At 38.3% G+C, this 27,512-nt stretch overlaps 1 protein-coding gene across 2 annotated transcripts; it reads right to left on the reverse strand.

Moving 5' to 3' along the window:
* Positions 1-2,246: 2,246 nt before the first annotated feature.
* LOC116861993 (general transcription factor IIH subunit 2) lies at positions 2,247-26,809 on the reverse strand. 2 transcript variants are annotated; one of them, XM_032849006.1, is made up of 16 exons: positions 26,793-26,809; positions 23,872-23,955; positions 23,148-23,225; positions 22,790-22,826; positions 22,295-22,381; positions 19,661-19,711; positions 19,278-19,332; positions 15,388-15,493; positions 14,095-14,185; positions 13,841-13,928; positions 12,888-12,995; positions 11,447-11,510; positions 8,379-8,482; positions 7,764-7,866; positions 5,212-5,251; positions 2,247-2,702 (listed from the first exon to the last, which is right to left on the reverse strand). In XM_032849006.1, exons 2-16 carry the CDS (start codon positions 23,925-23,927, stop codon positions 2,583-2,585), a joined length of 1,188 nt encoding a protein of 395 aa, XP_032704897.1. In that variant the 5' UTR covers positions 23,928-23,955; positions 26,793-26,809; the 3' UTR covers positions 2,247-2,582. The 2 variants fall into 2 exon arrangements, with proteins under 2 accessions (XP_032704897.1, XP_032704890.1); XM_032848999.1 differs by lacking the exon at positions 26,793-26,809 and adding an exon at positions 26,758-26,777.
* Positions 26,810-27,512: the final 703 nt, after the last annotated feature.

Below are 27,512 nucleotides of genomic sequence, written 5' to 3' on the forward strand. Positions count from 1 at the left end.
ATCTTTTTTTTTTTTTTAAGATTTTATTTATTTATTTGACAGAGATCAAGTAGGCAGAGAGGCAGGCAGAGAGAGAGAGGAGGAAGCAGGCTCCCTGCCGAGCAGAGAGCCCGATGCGGGGCTTGATCCCAGGACCTGGAATCATGACCTGAGCCGAAGGCACAGGCTTTAACCCACTGAGCCACCCAGGCGCCCCTCCGAAAGATCTCTTATGTTAAACAGTCTCCTTTACTACTGTGGTATATTGTGAAGTTCCAAGAGGGAAATTAAAGACTGGAACTAACATTCTTAGATCACCATTTCTATTTCTGTAAACTTAAGCCAGTACTTTCTCTACAATATCCCTTTTATGTACGGTAGTAAGGGTATGTCTCTAAAGTGTGTCTAGTAACTTTTCAAGAGGTGACCAACCATGGCGGTTCTTCTAGATCAGATGATCTTGTTAATGGCATCTCCTACCACAGATAACCTGTGCTGACAAAAGGAAGGAAGACAGTAGTTACCTGGTTACCTATAGCTGAAATCTGTTTCCACATAAAGGACCACTGGGTCTAGGCTCAGAGAGTGTGACTCAAGGGAGAGAGATCTGTTACTTTCATTTGGTCATGTTAGGTCTCTGGGCATGTGTGTGCATGTGCTATGGAAGGTGCATATTCCTGGGCTCTAGTCAAGATTTACTGAATGGACTCTCTAAGGTAGAATTACACTGTCTTCCTGATAATGTTCCTAACTAAAAATTGTTATTTATAAACTCATACATATCCTAGCAAAACTCAATTTTAAAGTTTGTAGATTTAAAATAAACATACCTTTGCTATGGAGACCTCAGTAACTCTCAACAGGGTATGTCTTGTAAAGACTTCTGCCTATACTGGTCTCTCTACACTGAACCTAAAACATGGCCTCATCATACATCCTCACTTAAGTTTTTGTGGTGTAAACAGTGACAAAGTTGAGAGGATTAAGTTAAATGGTCCCTAGGTATGAACCTGAGACTAACAGCAACAGACACAACTCTGACTTCATGAGCCTGAATGAAAAGGTAAACCAGTCTCACGTATCAAATACACAAAACGGTGGTATAAAATATACTCCATTAAGTAAAAATGCTTTACCAGTCATTACAAAGGATGCAAGAGGCTTACCATATGAAAATGAAAGAATTAACAAGACTTTTCTTTCACTGCATGAGAATGCCCCTTTAGTTATGCTTTCTAACCATGTCATCATACCTGATGAGGGAAGGAAGGTCAGCTAGGTTTCTAGGCAACTATACTGTGGCAAAAATGACTCCTGGCTACTAAACTGTATCTGGACTAAATGCACTATAAATACCTGATGGGAACTTCGTGCTTTGGGCTCTTCTGGATGGTGTCTCTTAAAACTGACATGTCCCTTGTGGGGCCCCTGGAAGTTGTATTAGGGAACTATTGTTGTAAGAGGTAGTGGCTCTTTAAGGCCTGAGAAGGATCTCATCACCTTGCACCTGAACTGTATTGGATGAACTGCTACAGGACTTCCACTGCTAAGGGGCACTGCCTGATGGTTTTCCGGCAGCCCAGTACTCCTGTTTAATAGCCCCTGGAGCAGCCGACCCATGCCACGTGTGGCCACAGTTATCTTGTGAGTTTGAACGTGTACACCTAAAAAGATCCCTTTTGGTCAAAGCTATAAAATAGCTCTAGATGCATAAATTCTATAATTATATTATGATTGTTTAGTTAAGACCAAAAGAGACCCCTCAGGTGGGTGGAACAATAATAATTTCCTAAATATTGCTTAATTTTAATCTCATACTGAATTCATTTATTAATAAATAATAAAATTTAAAATGAATAAATTTTAAAAAGAAATTTAAATAAAAAATTTTTAACAAATAATAAATATTTATTTGCGAGAGAGAGAGAAAGAGAGAGAACACAAGCAGGGGGAGAGAGAGCAGGAGAAACAGGCTCCGCACTGAGCAAGGAGCCCAATGTGGGACTTGGGACTAGGATCATGACTGGAGCCAAAGGCACACACTTAACTGACTGAGCCATCCAAGCACTTCTGAATTCACATTTATACTTAATTTTGTTTACACTAAAACTGAATAAAAATAAATCAGAGATTCTGTATTTACTTTAATTATAAAGCAATGAAATTATCACATCAATTTAACCATTGTAAGTAACGTAGATACAATAATGTGTAAGACTTTAAAAACACTGTAACTCTAATAAAGAACAAAAATGAGTGAACTACTATTGAATTCTGGGCACTTCTGTGACAGGACACAAATTTTAAAATTTAATAAAATTCTACATTTTCTTTTTCTCCCCTTCGCCCCTTTAAGTTTATTTTATCTCTAAGCAATTCATCATGGTGCTCAAACTCATAACCCTGAGATCAAGAGTCTCATGCTCTTCCAAATGACCAAGCCAGGCGCCCCAATCCTACATTTTCTTAGCAAAAAGTTTCTTAAGTCAGATTTTCCTTTCAAACTGGTCTTCACATTTTAACTGGAGTTTCTTCTGAAGATTCATTTTATTAACAATTGCAAATGTCCTTTTAACACGTATAATGTGTACCATATGCTAGAATCAAATATTTGAAGAAGTTGGAATTTTATGAATACAGCCAGGACAACAATGAAGAGAGTCGTGAACAAAAACATCACAGTCCACACAGAAAACATTTTGGCACACAGCACAAACATAGACCTGCAGAGAAAAAGAAGAAAAGAAAATTTAGAAAGCAGTTTCCAGAAGTACAAAACAGCTAGAAGACGTTCAAACTGCTTTGCTCTTTTAGATCTCTATCAATTTTCCCCACCCATCTACCTACTTTATTACTTTCAGTATACTATTCTCCAATCTAAGGTGATTATTTTTCAAAAAAACCTATTCCTCACAAATGAGAAAATTACTTTTTCTTGACTCCTTAAAGTTTCTTGTATTGTAAAACATTCTTAATTACTTCATTTGAAGTAACTACCAGGGAAGACACCTAAGGTTGAAATTAGTATTACTTTCAAAGCTTAGGTCATTCCTCTGATTTGATCACAAAGAAAATCATAAATATTTAACACAGATTTAGTTATTGCTAGGGAATGACCTCACAACCAAACAAGTTATATTCCTCTTTAACTATTAAAGAATACGGAAAAAACAAATTTAAGACAAAAAAAAATCCATTATTCCATCAATATTACATATATGGATACTTATGCCTTGGGGTGAAATTTCCAAGGCAGCATCCTAAACAGGTTAAAAATTATTACATCTCAAAAAGTACAGAAATAAAGACAAAGTGTTTTCAACGATATTTATTTATTTATTTATTTATTTATTTATTTATTTTTACATTTATTTGGTAGAGAGAGAGAGATCCCAAGGCAGGCAGATAGATGGGCAAAGCAGACTCCCCATTGAGCAGGGAGCCCGATGAGGGGTTGGGGGTAGGGGGGTGGCGCTTAACCATCTGAGCCATCAGGTGCCCCAAGACAAAGTGTTTTTAAAAACTGTCAAGTGAGGGGTGCCTGGATGGCTCAGTAGGTTAAATGGTTAAGCCACTGCCTTTGACTCAGGTCTGCATGGATTCCTTGCTCAGCAAGGAGCCTGCTTCTCCCTCTGCCAGGCCCGTGCTGTGCTCCCTCTCTCACTCTGACAAAAAAGTAAAATCTTTAAAAAAAAAAACCTGTCAAGTGATTCAAAGGTGGCTCTAGTAAGGATGAAGCCACTGATGTCCAAGAGGAATGTAAAACTTAATAAAATCGTTTTATGAATTGTGAGAGTAGAATAAGCAAGCAATCTTCCCAACTAGTATTTCATACAGGGCATAAAGCATAGTTTTAAATATGAACACATAAATTCATAAAAACTTAAAACTAGACAGCTGTCTTATTTGCATCTTTACATAAGTGTATACATTCAAACTGGTCCCCTTCAAAAATTTAAAAGATATTTTCTCATTAGGACAATGGGGGAACAGCCTTTTACCTGTGGCTACCTTTAGCAACAACTTCAGAACAAACTGTGAAAGAGCCTGAAATACCATGTGGAGAAAGAACTCCTAATACTTCCAAAATAAATAGGAGGGGAGCTTGCCAACTAAAGACTGTTTGTTTGTTTATTAATTAAATGTAAGTGGATTTTTAATTTTTAAAATTTTTTTTAAGGGGGGGTGGGTTGTTTTAAGGTTTTATTTATTTGATAGGGAGAGAGAGACAGCAAGAGAGGGAACATAAGCAGAGGGAGAAGCAAGCTTCTCTCTGAGCGGAGAGCTTGATGCAGGGCTCCATCTCAGGACCGTGGGATCATGACCTGAGCTGAAGGCAGATGCTTAATGACTGGGCCACCCAGACACCCCAGTTGTTTTTTTTTTAAGGTTTTATTTTTATTTTTTTTATTTTTATTTATTTTTTTAAGATTTTATTTATTCATTTGACAGACAGAGATCACAAGTAGGCAGAGAGAGGCAGGCAGAGAGAGAGAGAGGAGGAAGCAAAGCAGGCTCCCCACGGAGCAGAGAGCCCGATGTGGGGCTCGATCCCAGGACACTGGGATCATGACCTGAGCCGAAGGCAGAGGCTTTAACCCACTGAGCCACCCAGGCGCCCCTAAGGTTTTATTTATTTAAGAGAGAGAAAGACAGAGACAGAGAGCATGAGAAGGGGGTGGGGAGGAGTAGAGGGAGACAGAAAAGCAGGCTTCCTGCTGAGCAGGGAGTCTTGACATGGGACTGGGTCGCAGGACCCCCGGATCATGACTTGTGCTGAACACAGACAACCGACTGAGCCACCCAGGTGCCAACTAAAGACAGTTTAAAGTACCAAAATGCTGTTACAGAAAAATGAAAATGCAGAATTATAACAAAGACTATTTAAACCATTTTACTCCCATTTTATCTCTACCCGTTATCCTACTTCTGGGAATAACCTGATAGGAGCCTGGTTTTCGGTATGTACTGGAAACTTCTAATGTTATTTCCTCAATATTTCTTACATAATACTTAATATTTATTTATTTATTAAAAAAAAAAAAGATTTTATCTATTTATTTGTCAGTGAGAGAGACAGCACGAGCAGGGGGAGCAGCACCAGGGTGGAGGAACCAGGCTCCAACTTGATCCCAGGACCCAGGATCATGACCTGAGCCAAAGGCAAATGCTTAACCAAATGAGCCACCCAGGCATCCCAACACTTAATATTTAGAAAGTAGATGAACTTACATGTTGGTCTTTCAATTCCCCCTGACATCCGTAACAAAATCTGAAAAGAAAGTTTAAGAATCATTTTGTTAGGAATGCATTCCTTAAAATAGCGAGGCAAAATCTCAGTAACAAGAATCCTGTAATTAGTATTTATCTTTACACATGACTTTTATGAGAAAAACAGAATTAAGAATACCAATAACTTAAGAAATTCTACAGTATATTGCAAGATCATCTCAGAAAGCAGAATCCTACTTCAAAAAATTTGTTAAATTTTATTTTCATCAAGGTTAAATATGAGCATGCTTTCCCTACTGGGATTCTGTGAGGGAATTACACCCTACAGAAAATAATCTGAGTGACTATTCTGCAACTCTCCTGAGAATAGCAGGTAGCTAGTATAATTCCAGATGGACAGAAGAGAAGCTAATTCATGTCTGGATACCTAAGGGCTTAATTTTCAAGGAATGGTTTTAAGAGTTAAAAGTTCTCAAAACTTACTACAAAAAATAGCAGCCCTCTCCTTACCAACCCCACTTCATTTCCAGTTCCCAAACACTTTCGGAACTTGTAACTGTTTGATAGTTACCCTCACTTACACTGCTATTTCTTGTTTTTCTGCCATTGGCTATAAGCCTCCAACTAAAGAAGATCAGAATTTAATTTTCTTTCAACCCTCTTGATCCAACAGCACATACACACATATAACTAATGCCATTTTCAATTCTATGTACTGAAATAATTTTGAATAGAGTAATATTAAATGCTTAGCTTATGAGGACTATATAAACATATTCAGGGGTGTCTGGGTGGCTCAGTGGGTTAAGCCTCTGCCTTCGACTCAGGTCCTGATCTCATGGTCCTGAGGTCGAACCCCACATCATTGCATCATTGAACTCTCTGCTCAGCGGGGAGCCTGCTTCCCCCTTTCTCTGCATGCCTCTCTGCCTACTTGTGATCTGTCAAGTAAATAAATAAAATCTTTAAAAAACAAAAAAGGCTTATAATTTAAAAAAGGGACAAATGAAGAATTTTTAAAAAGCCATATAATACAACTCTTCCAATCTTCAAAATATTTTTTTCCTGGAGTTAATAACTATATTGTTGTCCACAAGCTTAGTTTTCTATATAATTACCACCAACACAGCCTCAACTTTTCCCTAAGAAATCTAAATGTCCTCTCTACATTCACCCACATCAGGAATTCCAGTTTTCGCCCTCTTGGTGACCTCTCTCCTGGAACATTCTAACCTTCTCCAAACTGGACTATTTTGACATGTGACACAAAAGTGTTATTCTGGAATCTCCCCTTCTCATCATCCTAGAGCTTTCTTTAGACACATTTGAACTAGATCAATATTCCTATATTCTTCCGGTCATTCTCTTTCTCGGTTCCTCTGAATCATCGCTTCCACAGCTTCCCCAGAAAGTCTTTTTGAAGCCTCACAAGTCTGAAAATGTCTTTATTCTACCTACATTTATTTTTTTTTTAAGTTTTTAAAAGGTTTTATTTATTTATTTGAAACAGAGAGCAAGCATGAGCAGTGGGGGAGGGGCACAGGCAGAGGGAGAAGCAGGCTTGCACTGAGCAGAGACAGATCCCAGGACTCTGAGATCATGACCTGAGCCAAAGGCAGATACTCAACTGACTGAGCCACGCAGGTGGTCCTCTACCCAACATTTAATTGATAGGTTTGCTAGGTATGTCATTTAAGTTGGTAACAACTGTCCAAATGTTGAAGGAAATCTTGCTCTCTGGTAGCATCCAGTATTGCTAAGAAGCAAAATAATTTTTTTTTTAAAAGATTTTATTTATTTATTTGACAGACAGAGATTACAAGTAGGCAGAGAGGCAGGCAGAGAGAGAGAGGAGGAAGCAGGCTCCCTGCTGAGCAGAGAGCCTGACGTGGGGCTCAATCCCAGGACTCTGAGATCATGACCTGAGCTGAAGGCAGAGGCTTTAACCCACTGAGCCACCCAGGCGCCCCAGAAGCAAAATAATTTTAATTCCAGATTATGTGACCTAATTTTCCCTCATCAGAAATGTTTAGTTTTTTGCTGCTTATTCTAAAATTTCACAATGATAAACTCTAGCATGGGTCTATTTTCTCTATGTTAAGACTTCTGAGAGTCCCTTTCAAGTTCTGTCCTTCCATCGTAGAAAATGTCCTTTAACTATTTCTTCCCTACTCTTCATTTGATCTTTTCTCTATTTCTCTTATTATTCAATACTAGACCTTCTGGATAAATCCTCTGGTTTTATACCATGAAAATCAGCTAAGGTTGCAAACCGGGAATTTTTTTGTTGTTTTAGAGAGCTGATTTATCAAAATATATGACTACACTTACTATACAGAGATGGGCTTAGGGAAATTAATAGATTTCTGGAGATCCGGATCTGTTTAATAATGACTCATTTCAGTCAGAACCAAGGCGTTCTACCATCTCATTTTCCATTTTAGAAGTAATCTTGCCCAAGTTAACAGGACTATTTTTTTAATGTAATAACAACGCATTCAAACATTACTCTACCACGTATAACAGATACAGATTAATCAACACTCATATACTTTTCTCCATTATGTTCTTCTAGAGGAATTTCTTGAAAAGCATCCAAAGGAAATAAATGATGGTAGGACCGAGCCAAATGTGGAGCAGACACCAAAGTGAGACCTAACAAACAAAGCAGAGAATCATGTTTAATAGCCCAAACTTCATTAAGACAATGGCTGAAATGTCAAATGATAGGCTAAATATTTTCAAGGTTTTTTTAGGTTTGCTGGTACTCATTTCTTCATTTACAGATCACCTTAAAAAGGAGACTCCAGGATGGAGTCTGTCTTCTGTCATTAATCGTGTGACCTCTCTTGGCCATTTGCTTACTTAAAAATGAAACAAATTTCTACAATGCAATTACTTTAATTCCTCAGTGTCTTTACATATATTTTACAAAGGTTAAGAGCTGCAAAGATGTCTCCTGGATCTACTGCAAAGCCTTTGAAGAACACACTCCTTTCAGAGGGAGAATCAGAAAACTCCTGGAATGTCATGTTTATCCTTAGAAATGGAGTACTGGGCCCTCTATAAAAAGAGCAATCCTTAATATTTACATTTACTTTAAGAGCTACATAGGTAAGAAGTTATTCAAGATTAATTTACTAGATAGAGAACAGCTGGTTTCTTACCACAGATTTTACATTCAACTGGAAGCTCACAGTACTTGGCCCGACACTGTGGGCAGAAGTATCCTCCTAATGTAAGTCCTGGCTCAGTGTTGCTATCCAAGTGCCTGTGGGAGGAAACAGTACTTTTAAAGTTGTATAGAAAGATGGGAATGGTTACAGCAAAACAAAGTACACTACCTTGATTTTAAAATCTTGAAGCTGTTTCATAGTTCATTTAAGCCAAGGTTCATTCTTCTTTTCTCTCTGCATTTCTGTTTTGAATAGCGTATATTAATGTCTGTTTTTGCGGGGGGGGGTTGTTTTTGTTTTTAAGTAATCTCCACACCCAACGTGGGGCTTGAACTCACAATCCCAAGATCAAGAGTTGCATGCTCTCCTGACTGAACCAGCCAGGTGTGTTGCATTAATGTCTTTGAATTCACTCATTTTTTTCTTCTTGAGGGGCTCATCTGCTATTAGTTCCATCCAGTACATTTTTCATTTCAGACCCTGTATTCGTCTCTAAAACTTTTATTTGGGTCTTTTATGTAATAGCTGTTTTAATACTTTGTCTACTAATTCCATTAACTGTGTTGTTTCTAAGTATGTTTCTGTTCCATGAATCTCTCTTTGTTATGGGTCCTATTTTCCTACTTCTTTGCATGCCTGGTCATTTTTTGTGGGTGGGGTGCTAGTCACTTGTCAGTTACATTATCATAGGTGTCTTTGTGGGCTAAGTTTTTTCATCTGATAAATGCACATTCTTAAATTTAATGTCCAACTTATTTATTTATTTTGGTAGCATAATTCTTTTTTTTAATTTATTTTTTATTTTTAACATATAATGTATTATTTGAGGGGTACAGATTCATCACTCTTACACAATACACAGCACTCACCATAGCACATATCCTCCTCAATGTCCCTCACCCAGTCACCCCATCTTTCCCATCCCCCGCCCCTCCAGCAACTCTCAGTTTGATTCCTGAGATTAAGAGTCTCTTACAGCTTGTCTCCCTCTCTGGTTTCCTCTTGTTTCATTTGCTCCTCTCTTCCCCTATGATCCTCTGCCTTGTTTTTAAAATTCCACATTATCAGTGAAATCATATGATAATCGTCTTTCTCTGATTGACTTATTTCCATCCATGTTGTTGCAAGTGCAAGATTTCATTTTTTTTTCATGTCATGCCTGGTCATTTTTTTTTTTTTTAGATTTTATTTATTTATTTGACAGAGATCACAAGTAGGCAGAGAGGCAGGCAGAGAGAGAGGAGAAAGCAGGCTCCCTGCTGAGCAGAGAGCCCGATGTGGGGCTCAATCCCAGGACCCTGGGATCATGACCTGAGCCAAAGGCAGAGGCTTTAACCCACTGAGCCACCCAGGCGCCCCATGCCTGGTCATTTTTGATTGGCTGCCAGACATTATGAATTTTTCTGTTTCAGATGCCAGATTTTTTGGTATTCCAAAAAATATGTTGGGGCTTTTTCTAGAATACAGTAAAGTAACTTGGAAATAGTTTGAATGGTTCAAAACTTGCTTTAGAGTTCATCAGGCTGTCCAGAACAGCTGTTGGTCTAGGGTTAATTTGGTTCCATTACTGTGGACTCTATTCAGAGCCCACTGTTAAGATACCCTTCCACACTGGTAGGTAGGACCATGAAGTGTTTCCTGCCCCATGTGGGCTCCTACGACTATGCTGCCTGCTCCTCATCAGCGGTGCTTTCCTGGGCCTCTAGTAGCTCCCACACGAATGTGCTGGTCATAACTCTGCTGATAACTCATGGGGAAGTCTCTGCAATCTAGAGAGCTCTCTGTACATCTCTTTACTTTCTAGCACTGTGCCTGGAAAACTACAGCCATTTAGCCTCCCCTCAACTCTGAACTTGGGATCTTCACCTGACCAAGACCTCCAGGCTCTGCATGGGTTTTCCTTCCCTGTACTGCAGCCTGGAAATTCCCTCAAGGCAGTAAGTTGCACTCACAGGGCCCACACCTCATTTGCTTCCCTTCCTTCAGAAATCATTACCTGCTCTGCCTGTTGTCCACGTCTGAAAATCATTGTTTCATATATTTTGTCTGGTTTTCTGGCAGGAGGGAGGACAATACATTCAGTCTCTATTGTACCTTTATAGCTGAAGACACAACTCTTATTTGTGATTTTGAAGAATTGCTTTAATTTAGTTTTATAATTATGTAAAATAAAAAGCTCTGAAGTTAAAACACAGTATGTTCAAAAAGGCCTAGGAGCCATCCCTTTGCCCTTCTCCACACACCGCCCAGGTAAACATTTGTTTTTACTTTTTATTTCTGTTACTTTTTTTTTTTTTAACATTTTATTTATTTATTTGACAGAGATCACAAGTAGGCAGAGAGGCAGGCAGAGAGAGAGGGGGAAGTAGGCTCCCCGACGAGCAGACAGCCTGATGTGGGGCTCGATCCCAGGACCCTGAGACCATGACCTGAGCCTAAGGCAGAGGCTTAACCCACTGAGCCACCCAGGCGCCCCATAAACAAGTATGTATATCCAGTGAAATGTCCACCGTCTTCTTAGATGAGTAGCAGCATACAATACACTTTTCTCTAACTTGCTGTTTTACTTAGTAACAGATCCTGAAGATTACTTCACAGGAGTAAACGGAGACAGTCCTCACCCTTGTTACAGCTATCAAGAAGGTAACCTTTTACGAAAGCCATTGCACCGCAAGCGCGCGTACTCAGTTTATGTTCTTTTATTTATAGGAAAGAATTTAAAATGTCAAAAGATAATCTTATAGGAAAGAATTTAAAACATCAAAACATATAGGAATTAAATTCCTTCTTATGGAAAGAATTTAAAATGTTGGGACGCCTGGGTGGCTCAGTTGGTTGGACGACTGCTTTCGGCTCAGGTCATGATCCCGGAGTCCCGGGATCGAGTCCCGCATCGGGCTCCCAGCTCCAAGGGGAGTCTGCTTCTGCTTCTGACCTTCTCCTCGCTCATGCTCTCTCTCACTGCCTCTCTCTCAAATAAATAAATAAAATCTTAAAAAAAAAAAAAGAATTTAAAATGTCAAAACATAATCACTAACAGTTTTAAGGTTTTTACTTACGCCATGCTGAAAGAGGGTTTTGCGTCTTGATCAGACAGAGAAGCAATGGTATGCTGAGGAAATCCTTCAGAGAAGAAAATGTATTACTTTCTTTTTTCAAGCAAATAGCAAAATTCTAGGACTAGGAACCTAAAAAGGTTCCTACCAGAAAGCCCACAGAGTTGTACAAAAATTCTCTCTCCTGCCTTTCAGATTTATTACAGTATAGTCAAACTGACTGTAATTCCAGGTCATGAGAAAAATTAAAAGTGGAGAATGCGGGGCAAAGTTTTGTCTGTACATATGGTCGCAGATTCTAAAATTTATAATTATCTAATTTAATGACGACACATACTGCTTTTAAAAAGAAAATGTTTGTAAGTTTTAAATACTTCTGACATAATGGAGAAATCTATTACATAGTTGTCCACTTTCATTTTATTATTTAAAAAAAAAAATTTTTTAAAGATTTTATTTATTTGACAGAAATCACAAGCAGGCAGAGAGGCAGGCAGAGAGAGGGGAAAGCAGGCTCCCCAATGAGCTCCCAGGACCCTGGGATCATGACCTGAGCCAAAGGCAGAGGCTTTAACCCACTGAGCCACCCAGGCGCCCCATCCACTTTTCATTTTATATAAGAATATACTTCTATGTTTAAAATCTTGGAATGCCTAAACCCATGCAGTCTGTCTTCCATACATATTTTTAAATCGAAAATACATCCAAGAAAAACAAAAACCATAAAAAAAAGATTTCATTACAGAAAAATTTTAAGTCTATCTACATATCAAAACAAGTAAGTAAGGGCACGTTGGTGGCTCAGTCGGTTAAACATCTAACTCTAGATTTGGACTCAGGTCGTGATCTCAGAGTTATGAGATTGAGCCCCACACCTGGTTCCACGTTCAGCACAGTCTGCTCAAGACTCTCTTTTCTTCTTTCTGTCCCTCCCTGTGGCTTGCACATGCACACATTCTCTCTCAAATAAGTCTTTTTTTTAAAATAAAGATTTTATTTATTTGACAGAGAGAGACACAGCGAGAGAGGGAACACAAGCAGAGGAAATGGGAGAGGGAGAAACAGGCTTCTTGCCGAGCACGGAGCCCGATGTGGGACTCCATCCCAGGACCCAGGGATCATGACCTGAGCCAAAGGCAGACGCTTAATGACTGAGGCACCCGGGCATCCCTCAAATAAATGTTTAATAATAAATAAATATCTATTTTATTTTATTATTTTTTAAAGATCTTACTTATTTGAGAGAGAGACAGAAGGAGTAAGAGCAGGAGGAGGAGCAGACAGAGGAGGACAAACAGACCACGCATTGAGCACAGAGCCCAATGAAGGGCTTGATCCCAGGACTTCGAGATCATAACCTGAGCCCATGTCAGACACTTAACTGACTAAGCCACCCACACACCCCTAAATATCCATTTTAAAATAACATAAAATAAACACTTACCCATGCGAATAAGTGAACATTCAGAACTTGAGCTAGCAGGTGGAGGACTAACATGATGTGTCAGCAATTCTTTGTAATGGCTTTCATCTAGAATAACATGGTATGTGCCTAATCAGATGAAAAGTAAAAGGAAAAAAAATTAGCTTTCCAGACATAGGTACCAATCGTAGTTTCTTTTTTTTTTTTTTTTTTCAAGATTTTATTCTAAGTAATCTCTATACCCAAGGTGGGGCTCAAACTCAAAACCCAAGATCAACAGCCACATGCCCTTTTGACTGAGCCAGCCAGGTGCCCCTCAAATGTAATTCCTATGCAATTATGTAAAAGTTTTACCATTTGAAAATATATATTTTCAAAGTAAGTATTTAGGTTAAATGATCATTTTTCAAAAACCTCACTTAAATGACATCTCTAAACTGACTTCTCCAGGAATAATTATAATCACAAAATAATTAAAGCCAAGTTGTAAGATCTTTACAAAGTATTACGTATTAGTGAAATTTCTAGTGTTTCTTTTCTTTTTTTTTTTTTTTAAGATTTTATTTATTTATTTGACAGACAGAGATCACAAGTAGGCAGAGAGGCAGGGATAGAAGCAGGCTTCCCGATGAGCAGAGAGCCGGATTTGCGGCTTGATCCCAGAACTCTGGGATCATGACCCGAGCCGAAGGCAGAAGCTTTAACCCACTGAGCCACCCAGGCGCCCCTCTAGTGTTTCAAGACTTATAATGCTTCCTCTAAACACTGGCATAATTACTGAAAAGTCCCTGCATTTTGAGATGATATCTTATAGAAGCAATGACACATTTAAGAGGACTATCCATATTATGGATTTCAGGACATGAAGTGACTTAAATTCAGTACCTTAAAAGTAGATGAAAACATCCTAATTAACAAACTGTTACTTCTTACATAGTAATTATGAATAAATACTGAGGAATCTAGATATATACCACCAGTTTCACGAGCAAGTACAGTGCAAACCCGAACCTCTGCAGACAATCCGATAACAGACACTCTTATTTTAGCTGCCTTTAGGGTCTTCATAAAATCCATGTAAATGAAGGGTTTTGGGGGAAGAAAAAAAAAATGCAAAAATTAACATACTTGAAAAACAGAATTTTCTGAAAACTAGTAATAAATTCACTACAGAATTCTTTAGAGTTATGACTCTGGTTTTGATTATGAAAAAATGTAGTGGTTCTACCTTGATTAGATCATAGATATTAGATGGATCACAAGTTGTGAGGCTGCTAAAGATGATTAGGACTTCTCTACTTGTATGTCCAGGCATGTGTCTACAGAAAGATAAAATATATTCCCATTAGGTGTAACTAATTAATAAAAAATTTACCCAGACAAAATAGTCCATGTGGTTCATGTGTTTAGACTACAGAGTATCTCATTTGTTTTAACACTGCAAAGGAATGAACTGGGTATATTCTAAACATGTTAATGTAAATTTTTCTAAAATTAGCTACACAAAAAACTGATTCATTTACTGTTTCCATAAATATTTACTGAATACTCTTTTAGGTTCTAGGAATAGAGTAATAAGCAAGAATGAACAAGGTTTCTGACCTCATGAAGCCTACAAACCAGTAGATTCATTCTGTGCAAACTCTAAAGTGTACACTGGAAAAGTATGACAATACCATATGGATCAACTTTAAGGTGTGTCTTGGACAAAAGTAGCATGCTTCTTTTTTAAAGGCTATGATTTAACCTCACGGTGATTCAGAGTGATAATATTCATAAACATTAATTTTTGTGTATCATTTAATTATATGATAATTTATAGGACTTGAAGACACGATGGACTGTTTTCCCCTATCTAAAAGGTATCTATGCTTTTTGGAGCAATTTTATCAGCTATTTACACTTTCTGCTTCTGTCTGCATTGCTGGGCCCTCAGATTTCATTTGTGGATGCTGCTCTTGAGCCTACCTCTAATGCGGGTGTTAGCTCCTTCTCACCTACTTCAAAGCTAGAAAAATGCCTATTATATAAAGGTATAAAAGTCACAACAGACTTCCAGGGATAAAATATATGCGCTAGCACTAACAGAATATTTCCACTAGAGTCTTAACAACCTCCCACATATCTGAAGTGGCTGGGAAAGTATGCTACTAATTTGCAGATGTACTACAAAGTAAGGAAAGTCAATAAACGTACAACAAACTCAAAATTATTATGCACATTACATTTCATATACAATCTAATTTTTAACAAAATATTTTTCCATCAACATTTTCTTTTGTACTAGTATTGCTATAGTTTTAACTATTTTTCTAAAACCTCTAAGAATCTATCTTACCACCTCAAATGTAAAATAAAAACTACAAACGGACACCACACTAAACATCATAAATGAGATTACATACTTCTCTTAATGGTTTCATTACTGCTCAGTTTAGGAAGACACCTATCAGTACATCATCATCTCAATTCATTAAAAAAACTGGACACCAATTATAAATAAAAAATGTGAAATACCAACTTTAGAGTTTGCATAGCCATGCTTAAGGAGTTATAGAGAGATGGTTCTCCATGGCAGGTCATATCTACAGCCTTCTTCAAAGATGTTATATGTTTCCTTGGGTTTCCTAAAATAGAAATAGAATAATCTACTCATAACATTTTATCTATACATTACAGAAATTTCTGTTTCTCCCCAAACTTACCTATGTTGTTAAAGAACAGAATCTCTTTGATTTACATTTTTAACAAGTTGCACTTTTACCAGAGGCATTTGTTATATCAACTTTTACTTCATACAGAAAAGACAAAATAAAAAAGTTTCTATGAACTGGAACACATTTTTTTTTTTTAAGATTTTGGGTTTTTTAAAAATTTATTTGACAGAGACAGACACAGCGAAAGAGGGAGCACAAGCAGGGGGAGTGGGAGAGGGAGAAACAGGCTTCCCGCCGAGCAGGGAGCCCGATGCAGTGCTCAATCCCAGGATCCTGGGACCATAACCTGAGCCAACGGCAGACACTTAACGAATGAACCACCCAGGTGCCCCCACATTTTTTTTTTTAATGTGAGGCTTGAATTCATGACCCTGAGACCAAGAGTTGCATGCTCTACTGACTGAGCCAGCCAGGTACCCTATTAGCACATATTTTAAATATTATTAACAAAGTGCAAAACTTTTTAATTTTTAGACTCATACATTTTCACATCTCTGAAGTCATGCTGCATCTTCCAATCACTGGCAGCCAAGGAGCACCTGTGACGCAGACATCACTGCTCCCACGTGAACTTATGAATGGCTACTGCGGCCTTTTTCCAACTGCATCACGTACTTTTTAGTGCTATTCATGTTTAGTTTCACTGCCACTTCAAGTGTTTCTACAAAAGGTTATTAATGCAAAAGGTTCTATTTTTATTTAGAAAGGCAAGGAACAGAACAGTGAGGTATACATTTATTATTAGTGAAAAAAATTCATTGATAAAAGAAAAATTCCCTATTTTTCTTCAGAGGATTAAAAAAAGAGCTTTAGAAGACCTAAGAAAGGGAGATTTCTGCAAATAAACACAGCTGTATTATCTTCTGTTACCAAAATAACATCTGAAAAGATTGTTTATTGCTATTTTCTCACGCCAAGCAATACATTTTTTGCTGTGAACAATTTATATATATCATCTAGCACTGTAACAAATTTTAACTGCCAGAGTGCTTCCTTCTTGATGGCTCATAAAATAAAGGTATCTTACAAATGATGGAATCTCAGAATCAATGATATATGGTATTCTTCAGACATTTTCTTCTATTTCAACACTGTCTTCATATTAATTAATGAATTAAAATAAAAATATCATGAAATTGATTTGATCAGATAATTCATCAAATTACCTCCACACTACTGAACACTTCTTCCCAATTTGTCACTACTGTTACAAAGAGTGTATTTGTAGAATGAGGTTTTTTTCTTCTTTCATCATGTTTCTTAAGTATAAATTCCAAGGAACAACAATTTTTGTATCTTTTCCCAAAAATGTTAAATAAATTAGTCTATCAACACTATAGGTACCAGTTTCTCCATGGTTCCATAAGTAATATACTGCTTTTTAAACTTCATTTTGTTCATTTAAAGTATATAAAGTAATAAAATATTGAGTGGTTTTGATTTTCAATCACTTGACTAAAAATTTTTTTAATTATTTTTTTAACTCTTTTTTTTTTAAGATTTTATTTATTTATTTAACAGACAGAGACCACAAGTAGGCAGAGAGGCAGGCAGAGAGAGAGGAGGAAGCAGGCTCCCCAGCGAGCAGAGAGCCCGATGTGGGGCTCGATCCCAGGACCCTGGGATCATGACCTGAGCCAAAGGCAGAGGCTTTAACCCACTGAGCCACCCAGGCGCCCCTAAAATTTCTTTTTTAATAGCTATTTCATTTCTCTTTGTATTCTGGTATGAATTATCTGTCATCTTTGCCCATTCATCTATGTATAGCTTCTTCATGTTCTTATTTATCTAAGTTTTAAAATATCTGCCATTATTTAATACATATTTCAAGTATTTAGTCTCAGAATGAAAAAATTTTAGAAACGAGAAGTACCTCACTAAGTTCAAATCTGTCATTTCATAAGTAAGAAATGAATCTAACAAGTTAAAAGATTTGCCTAAAGACAACTACCTACCCAACAGCAGCACCAGCACTTAAACCTACATCTCCTGGCTCTCTACCCACTTCTCTTTCTACTATGCCATACAAAAGAGTTTGTTCATATCCTACTGTATTGTGAGCATAGGAAAAAGGTGAATTAATTTACTGTCAGTGTGGTTTACAGCAGTGATTCTGATCAGAGAGACAAGGGGTGCTGTCAAAAGGCCTATCAAAATATCCAGAGGACTTTCATCCCTATACATATGACTTCCCTGCACCCATAGAAAACTACTACGAACGTGAGAAGGGTGCAAGACAGTTGGTCCTATGTCCTTTCGTTGGGGAAACCATCCTGTCCTCTCAGTATAACAAACCAGCTGCTCCCCCTGCTTCCGTCATCCTGCTCCAGGTACAGGCAGGTAATTCAGGCAACCAACACAATACTGCACTTTTTGGGTCATTTTGCTCACGGGTGGGTAGGTCAGAAGCAGGGTCATTTGGAGACCTCTCTGGGACTTGTGCTGAAGCTACTGACTATGAGGGATATGCAGACTTGGGGCTAGTAGCAGACATCTTTTCACCTTACAGAAAACCTTCAGAGAATGAGGCCAAACAGAACTAGGAACCCTGGAAACTACTATGTGTGAAATCAGCCCTCCTTTAGATGTGAGTCAATAATTTCCCTTGTGTGCTAAAACTAGTTTAAGATATTTTTTAGTTACTCATAACTGAATTTCTTTTTTTTTAAAGATTTTCTTTATTTATTTGACAGAGAGAGATCACAAGTAGACAGAGAGGCAGGCAGAGAGAGAGAGAGAGAGAGAGGGAAGCAGGCTCCCTGCTGAGCAGAGAGCCCGATGCGGGACTCAATCCCAGGACCCTGAGATCATGACCTGAGCCGAAGGCAGCAGCTTAACCCACTGAGCCACCCAGGCGCCCTCATAACTGAATTTCTTGATCACTCCAGGCTAACATACGTATCACTCCTCACTGCCATTGTGAAAAACTATTAATTAATGACAAAAATATGTTATTTCACATTCATCTGTATTGGTAAGGATGAAAGGATGAGAACCACATTTAAAGGATAGTATATTTCAGAGACATCAAAACAGAATCAGTGATGTGAATTTGTTACAGCACATATACCAACGCAAATAAAACCTGCACTACCTTTTTTTTTTAAATTAACATATAATGTACTATCTGCTTCAGGGATACAGGTCTGTGAATCGTCAGGCTTACACACTTCACAGCACTCCCCATAGCACATACCCTCCCCAATGTCCACAAACCAGCGACTCTATCCCTCCCCCGCCCTCCACTGCACTTCCTTTAAGAGAATAAAATTCAGTTAGGCATGTCGTGTAAGGAGAAAAACTGAATTATTAACAATAACTGCAACTCAATTTTTAAACCCTTTGCTCTTTAGAGGTTTAACTTTTAAAAAATTAATTTTAAGAGTAAGTGGATTTTTGGAGTTGTTACAATAATTTTATCTTAATACTTTCAGGATAAGAATCTATAAGTCTTATATAAACATTTACATTCATTGCAGTAGTATCCATTACTGTACAGAACTCAATTTAAAACAGTTCATCTTAGATACCAAGAGTTTAATGAAGGATTTAACGGACAGGTTATTAAGAGTTTCACATGGACAGCATAAAAGAAGTCTCCATTTTACTTATTAGGCAACCTTCTGAACAGGGTTACAAGGTTGAATAAATAAAGCCAAGTCCTTGAGTTCTATAAAGGTAATTTTATGCATACCTGAGAGTTCAGTCAGTTTTTCAGCTCTTTTACTCTTTGTTACAATTATTCCAATCTCAAAATAAAAACAAAAATGATTATTAACAAATTATTTCTTCTTCGTAAGAATGTACATAATGAAAATAAATTAGTAATTACAAACGGCGTAAGTAACATATGAGAAACTTTTTCTCATGATGCTTTTGACAGAAATTTAGCTATGAGTTCACTGTACATTATTTAACTTTTAGAATTGTCTTGTCACTGGTAAGTATACCAGAAACTGCTACAAAATCTGGGTCACACAGTAATTCACAGAATGTATGTCCAAAGTTTTAAAAATAAATTAGAATTGGCAGTAATATCAGGAATCTAATTCTGAATTCCATCACTTATCTACATACCTGACTAATAGGATTTTGATCAAAATATTCTTCTACGAAGTATTCCAACAACTGTTTAAAGAAACAGAAATATTAGATAAGGGCAAAATAATAACCACACAGAACATGTTTTGTGTAACCCACTTATCAAGCATTACTTCTCATGATTTTTAGGCTCACAGATTTTCAAATATGTTTAGTAAAACTATTAAATAAACAAAAATAAATGTAAGAACATTGAAATAAATAAAAATCACAATATTAAACAAACGTGAATTTAAAATGCTAAGTGATGAAATGGGTTTAACAGATGGAACCAGGGCACCGGGTGGCTTAGTTGGTTAAGGGTCTGACTCTTGATTTCAGCTCAGGTGGTGATCTCAGGGTCATGAGATTAAGCCCCAAGTCAGGTTCCGTGCTCAGTGGGAAGTCTGCTGGAGATTCTGTCTGTCCCTACACCACTCCCTGGCACGTGTGCTCTAATAAATAAATCTTCAAAAAATAAAAAGATAAATAAAAGATGGAGCCATCTGGACTTATGAGACAGAAATAATCTAAACATGGAAAGCTCCAATGAAGCCAGAAACAAGAGAATGAGCAGAAACGAGGATGGGTTTTGATAAATTAGGAATATTTTTTTTTTTTTTTTTTAAATTTGACAGAGAGAGATCACAAGTAGGCAGAGAGGCAGGCAGAGAGAGTGAGAGGGAAGCAGGCTCCCTGCCCAGCAGAGAGCCCGACGCGGAACTCGATCCCAGGACCCCGAGATCATGACCCGAGCCGAAGGCAGCGGCTTAACCCACTGAGCCACCCAGGCGCCCCGATAAATTAGGAATAATCTGAATGTGTTTCTGAACTGGGGGGAATGATCTGAGTAAGTCCAAAGACAGTGAAAACGGATAACTGATTGACAAAGCAAGACCATGACTAGGGTGAGAGGACAGAAATTAAGAGCATAAATAATTAGCCAGTTTGTTCATTTTCCTAAATAATGTGATGAAACTTCTACTTAGTTATAGTTTGTATTAACTCAAAAAAGTGCATTCTTTAAAAAAATTTCTTCATGGGAATGTGTAATATTTACCCAAGAGTAGAGGGTAGACAGAAAGACCTATGACCAAGTCCTAGGGCATTCCGGCATTCTAAAGTGGGAGAGAGGAGCCTAAGGAGAAACAGAGACTATATGTGACCAAAGTCAAAAGAAGGAAGTGTGGGGCACCTAGCTAGCTCGGTCCTTAGAGGGTGCGAATCTTGGTCACAGGATCCTGAGTCTGAGCCCCACATCAGGGGTAGAGATTACTTAAAACAAAACAAACAAACAAACAAACCCACCACACAAACAAAAAACAAAAGAAGAATGCCTTTGAGGAAGGAAGAAGTGGTCAACTATTTCAGTTGCTATTAAAGATAAAAAGGAGTTGAATTTCACCTCCTAGAGGTTATGGTGGACCTTGAAAATGTAGTTGTGAAAATAACACTCCAACTGGAGCGTGTTAAAGGGAGAATGCTGCAGACATTCAACTGTGGAGGTTGATCAATACTGCAGTAAATATACACATTCACCAACAGAGAAGATAAAAGACAAATATAATCTAATAAATTTTACAAACTCATGTACACGAAGTACACGAAAAGGAGCAGAGGATTCTGGAGCAGAATGCAGTCCAGCTGTATGACTCAGTTTCTACCTCATCCTACTCCTCTGAAGCCCCATTCACCACTGAAAAAAATCCTGAGAACTTCCACTAATACTCCTGCTTTTGGAAAGAAGTGAAGAGAACGAGTATTCTTATCTTTTTCCTCCTCTGCCAGACGTTATGAATGAATAGGGAAAGAAATAAAGAACTGACCTTCCTTTTTAGAAGAGAAGAACCCAAGCTTCCACTTAATTGAGGGAAAGAGTTCAAAGGCTGGAATCGCCTCATGGAAATGCATTATTTCCTCCCTCCTCTGCCCAGTTAGTTAAACAAGATACAGGATGGTTAATATAATCTCAGAAGATAAAACGAAGCCCTGTAAATCCAACAGAGTCCACGCACCACCCAAGCTGAGCCTCACCCCTTTGGTGCACACCATTTCACCCCGGGGGCTACTTTTAGGCCACAGAAAAGTAGAAAAGTTCAGTACTCTGAACTACCCAGTCTAAAATCAAGCTTTAGAAGGGAAAAACATGATCCACACAAAAACCTATTCATAGAGGTTCCCAGCAACATTATTCATAATGGCCCCCAAAAGTGGAAACAACCCAAAGTTGTACACAACGGAATACTGTTTGGCAAAACTACAGAAAATTTTTCTGTTTGTTTTTCTCCCCGCACCCCTTTTTTTAAAGTTTTATTTATTTAAGTAATCTCTACACCCAATGTGGGGCTCAAATTCACAACCCTGAGATCAAGAGTTGCATACTCCTCTGAGCCAGTCAGGCACCCCTGGGTTTTCTTTTCGTAATGATAAAAATGCTCTAAAATTGACTGTGGTAATAATGTTGCACAACTACTGTAATATGCAAAAACCTGTAACAGTATATTTTAAGTAAGTTAATTTTATGGTATATGAATTATGTCTTAATAAAGACCTTATAGTAAAAATTTTTTTTTTCTTCAAATTCAGCATCCTTTTTCACATTTAGTATAAATTAAAATGGTTTTACAATACCTTTAAAGTACAAGTCAGTCTATTTGGCTTTAAGTCTTGGTCTTCCATTGTTCTTGATCCATCTACTACCACATAAAGATGACGCATCTACCAATATAAACCACAAATATAATTTCAAATAAATTTTTGGCCAAGAAGTAAAAATGGCATTTAGTATTTACATATTCTACACATACTTTATTTTTTTAAAGATTTTATTTCTTTATTTGACAGACAAGAGATCACAAGTAGGCAGAAAGGCAAGCAGAGAGAGAGAGGGGGAAGCAGGCTCCCTGCTGGGCAGAGAGCCCGACACAGGGCTCGATCCCAGGAGCCTGGGATCATGACCTGAGCTGAAGACAGAGGCTCTGAGCCACCCAGGCGCCCCTCTACACATACTTTTTATTATATTCGTCTAAAACATTTATAGTCTTACTACTGTTAATTCTGTCATGACAGAATGTTTCTCTAACCCAACTAGTTCTGTATTGGTAAAGAAAAAAAATGTCAACATACCATTCCAAGTCGAACTTGTCCATGGTGCTCAAATACTCTGTTAAAATTATGTAAACATTTTAATGGAATGTCCTCTGTTATACCCCAAAAAATACAACTTTTCAACTAGCCTGCATTTTTTAGTGAAGCAAATTATTAACTTATGTGGTCCACATAATTACAGGCATTCTGGACAGTTCCTGAAGACCCATTTCCCTTCTAAGGTGGTAGGTTGCCGGTTCTTTCCCCTTACTCAAGAGTTTAAAGGTCAGTTTCCCTAGAATACAGCTGAAATGAAGTACTGAGGAGTGGGTATAGGAGGACAGAAAGGCTTAAAGGAATCTATTTTATCTTTTGTAACACACAAAATTTTACATACCTTTTTCTCTTTGCTTTGAAGAGAATGTCTTCTATAGTAGCTTTAAGTGATCCTGATTCATCTTCTTTAAGAATCTCCCTAAAAGCAGTATTTACTTGTTTGAAAAGCTAAAAATTTATTAACTCAAAAGAAATTAAAACATATATTCACACAGAGATCTGCACATGAATGTTCACACCTGCATTACTCGTAAAAGCCAGAAAGTATAATCAATCTAAATGTCCATCAACTGCTGAATGCAAGAATGAAAACATGGTATACAATATAATGCTCTCCAGTAATAAAAAGGAATGAATCCCTCATCCCTGCTACCACATGGATCAACCTTGAAAATACTGTTATCTGAAAGCAGCGAGACAATACTGGTCACATATTATATGATTTCATTTACATGAAATATCCAAAAAGGCAAATGCATAGAGACAAAAAGTAGATTAGTAGTTGCCTCCGGCTAGAGACAAGAATGAAATTAATCGCAAATAGGCATGAAGGATCTTAATGGGGTGGTGAACATTTTCTAAAACTGATTTATGGTGGTGATTGCACAACTCAATAAATCTAAAAAATCAATGAATTTTAAGTTGGGAACAGGTGAATTTTAACATGCGTTAAACACGCTTCAATAAATTTTAAAAACCAATCACTGAACGAGAAGAGAGACAAAGTTGTAAAGAACAGTAAGAAACGAGGTGTAAAAGAGAAGGGAGAGATAATGCCTACTCACCACGTCCTTTCATAGCCTCCTTCCCATCGCTTAGTTCTTTCAGGTTCTTCATCCATTTTTTCCTTTAACGTATTATTCAATAGCCTGTAAAAACCACGGAGTGTGAATTTTCTAAGAATATTTGGCACCAGATTCATACATTTAAATGTGGAAAAGTAGGGGCGCCTGGGTGGCTCAGTTGGTTGGACGACTGCCTTCGGCTCAGGTCATGATCCCGGAGTCCCGGGATCGAGTCCCGCATCGGGCTCCCGGCTCCGCGGGGAGTCTGCTTCTCCCTCTGACCTTCTCCTCGCTCATGCTCTCTCTCACTGTCTCTCTCTCAAATAAATAAATAAAATCTTTAAATAAATAAATAAATGTGGAAAGTAAAGAGAGGGAAGCAAACATACAAAGTAAAAAACAGAGAATGTAAGGTCATTTAATTCCTTTCTATTTATTTAATAATCATTGTTGAATGAAAATACTGAACAAAATCCTCATGAACTCTTTTTCCCATCCGTAAGAAAAAATACAAATGTTCACACACGAGTTTGGCACCAAGACAGATAAGCATCTTTCTACAATTTTTAAAAACAAAAATCCATTATTATCATAGGATAAGACCACAGAATTATGGGAAGTGAGAGAAGGTACAGATGAAACAAGATTAGCTACAAATGATGGTTATTATTATAGCTGAGTGATGGATCATTTCACTCTACTACCTGTCCACCTTTGTATATTTTCTTATTTAAAAAAAAATAATAAGAATTTTCTTATTAAAAAAAAAAAATCTCTGGGGCTCCTGGGTGGCTCAGTGGGTTAAAGCCTCTGCCTTTGGCTCAGGTCATGATCTCAGGGTCCTGGGATCACATCCCGCATCAGGCTCTCTGCTCTGCGGCGAGCCTGCTTCCCCCTCTCTCTCTGTCTGCCTCTACGCTTACTTATGATCTCTCTGTGTTAAATAAATAAACAAAATCTTTAAAAAAAAATCTCTAAGTAAGCTCTATGGTGAAAGTGGGGCTCAAACTCATAAGGTGGATACCAAGAGTCACATGCTCTACTGACTGAGCCAGCCAGGTGCCCCATCTAACCATGAGTTTTAAAATGAAATATATTATTTATAAATGGTAAAAGCTTATGGCTCATAATTCAAAAAAGGACAAAATATTAAATGTTTATTATGCTCTCAACTATTAAAAAAAGAAAAAGGAAATGTTTTATAGCTCAATAAATAGGACAGTTTCATCTAGATGAAGGTTAACTGGTTTTTTGCTTTATTACTTTCTGTATTTTCATGTTTTTTACGTGAACATGTATTTCTTTAATAATCGGGGATGAAAATGGTGGTGGGGGAAATCTATTAACCACAGCCAAGTAGTAAACATTCTAGTCACATCTACACTTCCATCCTCCCAAATGGTATATCCCTCCCCATCCTATGCTCTCACTTCCTTTGGCTTCCTTCTTCCATATATGATCAAAGGAATCCTAAGGGCTAAGAAGACATTAAGGCAAACAAATCCTATCACTGACAGGAGCAAAAATTAATTTCTGTAATAAGGACCATAAGCAAGACCTTACACTTCCACTTATATCATGGTTTTCTACAGAAAAATGTATTTTAAAATCTAGAGAACTGACTTATCATGGACTTCTGAAATGAACATCTACTGACAAATTGGAGACTGGTATCACTGCTTTCTGTGGCACCTACTATCATCAGGTATTATTTGCTAAAGTTCTGTATGCCTCTCACTCAATTGACAACCATTCCTGGGCATAGGAAGAGTTCTATTGGTTTCAGGAAATCTGGTGATCTACTTTAGCATACTTCAGTAAAGTGCCTGAAGCAATGACAAATGAATTAGAATTCCAACATTTGTATTATTTCAATGCACTGGGCTAGTGCTTGTAAATTTAATGATGACTGCAGGCAGAGGATATGGTGATTAAATGAAGTTTTTGATCTTACATGAAAGTTTCTGTATTTACTGTGAATTACAAAAATCAAAGCTTACATAGCATTCATGATGTTTTTAAACTCAAATTCTTACGAAGTCACTAATGCCATCCATCATACCAATATTTAAACCGCTATTTTACTCTTAGTTTACTACTTTTAATTTTCTGGAAGTTCAGAAACACAGTGAGAATTAAAGAACAGAAGCTGCGAAGAGTAATACTTCTGGCTCACCACATCCAAGGACTTCCTAAGTAGAGCTGTCTGCACTGGGAAATTATAGGGATGGGACAGAGGTATTAAGCTCCCATAACTACTGACGTTCAAGGGGGAAACTGGAAGTTTATAATGGATGTTATTAACGGAGAAGGTTATGCATCCTAGAGAAAGATGTACTTGGTGACGTCTTAGGTCCGTATCTCCAAAAGATCCGTTTCCTGAGGCTCCAACTCCAGAAAACCCACTTTGCCTAGCATAAGCCTGTCCGTGTGATTCCTGTCACACGAACTCAGAATGCTGCTGCAAACAAATGAGATCTGCACCAAACATCGCAATTTATGAAGCTTTTATTCACACATTACCCTGCCAAGCTACGAGGCATGGGTGATCACTGTCCTGTTTTCATACATGGAACTCGAGGTTTAAAACGCTGGTAACTCTCTCGAGGTCACACAGCTGGAAGCAAGTTATACTCTAACTCAAGACCACAATTCCCAAAACTCGCATTCTCCTTTAGAGAAGGAGAGCCATGCCCTGGACTACAGCCCTAGATGCTTCTATGCAGCTACGGGACGGAAGCTGCCGTCCTCCCCCTCCACACGCTCTCTCCCACCCTCAATCCACAACCTGCTGGTCGAAGCCCTTCAGCCTCCGCCCCCCAACCCTCCCGCCCGGCCACGAAGGCCCCTCCTTGCTGCAGCGCTCCCCAGACCGTCTGTTTCCACCTTGGCTCCGCTAGGACCTCTACCCGATCACTCACCCGTCTCGTAGGACGCCGCTCTACCCGGAAGCTCCGCCCAGTCTGCGCCGAGGCCTCTGCGGAAGTCCTTCCCCCGAGCGCGGCGGCGACGCACAAACGTTCCGGATGATGAGAGCATCGGTCGCGAGAGCAAGGGGCCCGGGGACGGGGCGTTCCAGGAGCTGACTTAGGGTGCGAGAAGGAGCCTCTTACCCCACTCTCAGCCGTTATTCACAAAAAGGCAGGAAAAGTGATGTCCACTCTGCCGGGTAGCCGTCGGACCGGGATCTTAGGAGCTTGAATTTGGTGTATTCTGAATGCAGCAGCAGCAACTAAGCCAGAACCTTGCCATGGAACAGTTTTCTGGGGCCGCTCCGCTGCCCTGTTCCTGCAAGAAGTATTATGGAGCACCTGCTTTGGGCCTGATACAGTTCTAAGCACTGAGTAAATAGCAATTAAAGACTAATCCCTGCCCCCCCCCCCCGTGGAATTCTTCTACTATGAATACATTTATCGAGAAAAATATACTGTATCAAATTTTTCTCTATTCTATAAATATACTGTACAAATTTTCCTCTATTTCTCTATTCTCTATTTTCTGTATCAATTTTTCTCTATTTGCACTGTGACTGCAAATAGAGAAAAATTAAGCATGGAAGGGGAAAATGGCACCAGCTTAGCAGAGCGCAGTCAGAGGAGTCCTCACTGAGACGACAGTCGAGCCATGACCAGAATGAGGAA

The sequence above is a fragment of the Lontra canadensis genome, unplaced genomic scaffold, assembly GCF_010015895.1.
Source record: "Lontra canadensis isolate GAN:19392208 unplaced genomic scaffold, GSC_riverotter_1.0 scaffold4, whole genome shotgun sequence".
NCBI classification, from domain to species: domain Eukaryota; kingdom Metazoa; phylum Chordata; class Mammalia; order Carnivora; family Mustelidae; genus Lontra; species Lontra canadensis.

Excerpts from the sequence above, each read along its gene's own strand:
- LOC116861993 (XM_032849006.1), bottom strand. The coding sequence starts at position 23,927 with ATGGATGAAGAACCTGAAAGAACTAAGCGATGGGAAGGAGGCTATGAA. Across the intron at positions 11,511-12,887 it reads ATGTTCACTTATTCGCATGG|GATTTCCTCAGCATACCATT; the intron begins GTAAGTGTTTAT and ends TCTTCTCTGAAG. Across the intron at positions 2,703-5,211 it reads GGGAATTGAAAGACCAACAT|GTCTATGTTTGTGCTGTGTG; the intron begins GTAAGTTCATCT and ends TTTTCTCTGCAG.